The sequence below is a fragment of the Halyomorpha halys genome, unplaced genomic scaffold, assembly GCF_000696795.3.
Source record: "Halyomorpha halys isolate HHAL.00 unplaced genomic scaffold, Hhal_1.1 Scaffold430.1, whole genome shotgun sequence".
NCBI classification, from domain to species: Eukaryota; Metazoa; Arthropoda; class Insecta; order Hemiptera; family Pentatomidae; genus Halyomorpha; species Halyomorpha halys.
The window spans coordinates 306,242-309,197 of record NW_027106536.1 but is presented as its reverse complement, the minus strand read 5'-3'; the positions used below and the strand labels follow the sequence as shown (position 1 = coordinate 309,197).

The following is a 2,956-nucleotide window of genomic DNA, read 5'->3' as shown; positions in this document are numbered from 1 at the left end:
AGAGTATGAGCAGCAGGGCTTAGTGATGGCACAGAGTATGAGCAGCAGGGCTTAGCGCTGGGACAGAGTATGAGCAGCAGGGCTTAGTGATGGCAGAGAGTATGAGCAGCAGGGCTTTGCGCTGGCACAGAGTATGAGCACTTAGTGATAGCACAAGAGTGATATTTTCCCCCTTTTTTTTGTTTGGAAAAAAGATGAAAAGTGATTCAAATTTTAAAAACCTTGACTTGTTTTAAATATTGTTACAGTAATTTCTATTATATGAGCCATTTTTCCAGAAAGTAAAAGTCGTAATAAAATTCTCAAAAAATTAAGAGTTATCTTTTGTTCATTTCTATTAAATTCTGGATGTCAGTCATATATGAATATATCTGGTTTAATGAAATATAAAAAAACATCATGGTAAATGAATGATATACAAGTCTTTTTTTTTTTAGGATTTGTCATTTGTCCATACTAGTCACTCATCCTGATGTTCACAAGGTTTATCAATTTTATAACAAGACGAGAGAATGAGAAAATTACAGTAATATATACAATTTTTAAAATTAATGTGGGTACCTTTTTCATTTATACATACCAACTAAAAATTTGTGACTGTTTTCAGTTTCCTCAATTTTCCATATCTGTAATGATACTGAACTATTTAAAGCAAAAGAGAAAAGTGTGTACTTTTCATTATTTGAAACACACCTATAAATGAGAAACAATAGAAGATACTAAATATATCGGACTCACATTTACAGATATCATTGCAATATTGAGAGTAATTTATTTACTGAATAGTTAAACTGGGTTTTATACGCTATAACTTATTAATTACATATATGTTTCCTTAGCTTCTTACTTTTCATTTATTTATTATGAAATGAAAAGTGGTTCGTCTCAAATTTACTGCCTGCTTCAAAGGTCTGATAGAGATCTTCAAATTTGGAAAGATAGGGTCCGGACTAGGTGAGAGACTGATGATTTAATGTTTAAAACTTAATTTGTATAAAATTTGAGATATTTAATCATATTATTAAATGATACTAAATGCAGACAAAGTTAAGTTAGTTAGTTAGTTGGGATATTTCTTTTGATTATGACATTTATAGAAAGTGGATGTATCCTTGGGGTAGTTTTTAATACTTTCTGAAAGAATGGCTTTTAAACTTATCTTGATAAGGTAGATAATAACTTCATATTGGAGATATATTTGAGGGTTACTCCAATACATGAATATAGAAAAAGGCACTCACTCTCACACCAACTGAATTAACATAAAAATTTAAAAATATCTAACTCAATTTAGAGGTGCACAAAAATGTAATAAAATATAAAATGCACAACCACCTATTTTCACTCGATACAGTGAAAACATTTTTATACCTTCAATTTGTCCATTGTATACCCAGCAATAAGTTGCGAAATTAAATAGCGATGGGTAACATCACAGTAGTGCTAAGGACACTCCCACTAACTTTAGTAAAAAATATAATTAAAGGCTCTATCTTTTAGGAAAAGATAATTGATAACTTGTAATTTTCCTAAAAGAGAGAACCTTTAATTGTATTTTCCTTTAAGTTAGTAGAAATGTACTTAGCATTAAGCCATGATATAACTACTACAAGAGAGATATACAAAATAGAAGATTCAATTATGTATTATTTCAATAAAAACAAATTTATAATTGCTAATAGAAAAAAATAAAACTGTTCTAAATAAATTTATTTATTATAAGGCCTGCCACTTACCCTATCTCATCAGACATATTAAAAAAGATCCACTTCATACGGTAGAGGGTGGAGTTTTGGATAACATTACTGGAAAAAAGGAAACGGTTAAGGAAAAGGAATCTGTCACAATACTTAATAATATGGCTAAATATATATGAAAAAAATCATGCCCAATAAGAACTTTATCCACAATGTACTATTATCATGGTTAAGAATTTTATTTATTTTATTTTTTTTAATCATAATAGCTTTTGATGAATAATTTTTATTTAATTAAATAGATGATTCTATAATTGTTGTCAAATAAAAAGTTTCTGGGTTAACTTGATTCTTATTCTTGAAATGCAGAATGATTTCATAACTTTAATAAGTAAATAGTATTCAGCAACAATTAAACATGAACAGCTCAGACTAGTGGTAACTTCTATTTTATCTGCTGGATCCAACCATAAACTGTCCGTGTTAACGTTAACATGTCTAAAGTACTTAACGTCCATATTAATGTTAACATGTCTAAAGTTCCAAAATTATGATCCCAAGAGGCCGATTTTTGATTAGTTTAAAATATCAATTTTATTGAGTCAATGTAAGCTGTAATGGATATTTCTATTACTTTCAAAAATGTTTAAACTAATTAAATTTTAACTCACAGGTTCCTTTTAGAGAACCCTTTACAATTTAAAAAAAAATAGTATTATTAAATTTCTAGTGTAAAACTATATATATTTAAAACGAAAAAGCTTTTATTTGGAAAAATAAATAATTGTTTGAGCAGAAAAAACTTATGATTTAAAAGATTAATCCATCCCGTTATCTGATTTCATTATAAATCAAATGTTCATTTCGTTTTTCATAATTATATATTCTTACTTGAATTTTAAAACTCAACTCCCTTTTATGGGGTTTTCCTCCTGGAAAGTCCCTAGAAATATAATTAAAAATAATCTTTTCACTAAAATTAAAAAAAAAAAAAGTTTATCATATTGGAAGTCAGCAGTCTTAAAATAGCAATAACGTTTTAGACAATAGTTTTTGTAATATTAGGATCCAAAAAGTGTTTATGCAATTAACTTTTGTTATTTAGTTTGAATGAATTTTAAATTTTAGAGAAAAAAAATTATATGCCGGGTAATATTTCCTTCCTTTAGTGCATTTTAACGCATTTTATAAGAGGGAGTAGAGGAAGGGTTAGGAGGGAGTAGAGGAAGGGGTAGGAAGGAGTAGAGGAAGGGGTAGGA

The 2,956-nt window shown here is 28.3% G+C and overlaps 1 protein-coding gene across 12 annotated transcripts in view; it reads right to left on the bottom strand.

The window, feature by feature from the left end:
* Positions 1-2,956, bottom strand: part of LOC106682601 (heterogeneous nuclear ribonucleoprotein L) — a gene marked incomplete at its 5' end in the record, with an annotated part of 271,663 nt that overhangs the window by 12,304 nt on the left and 256,403 nt on the right. For 5 of the 12 annotated variants that reach the window (XM_067044872.1, XM_067044873.1, XM_067044874.1 and 2 more), the window contains 1 exon segment: positions 1,737-1,805. In XM_067044872.1, coding sequence (XP_066900973.1) covers positions 1,737-1,805 — 69 coding nt within the window. 12 annotated transcript variants of the gene reach the window in all.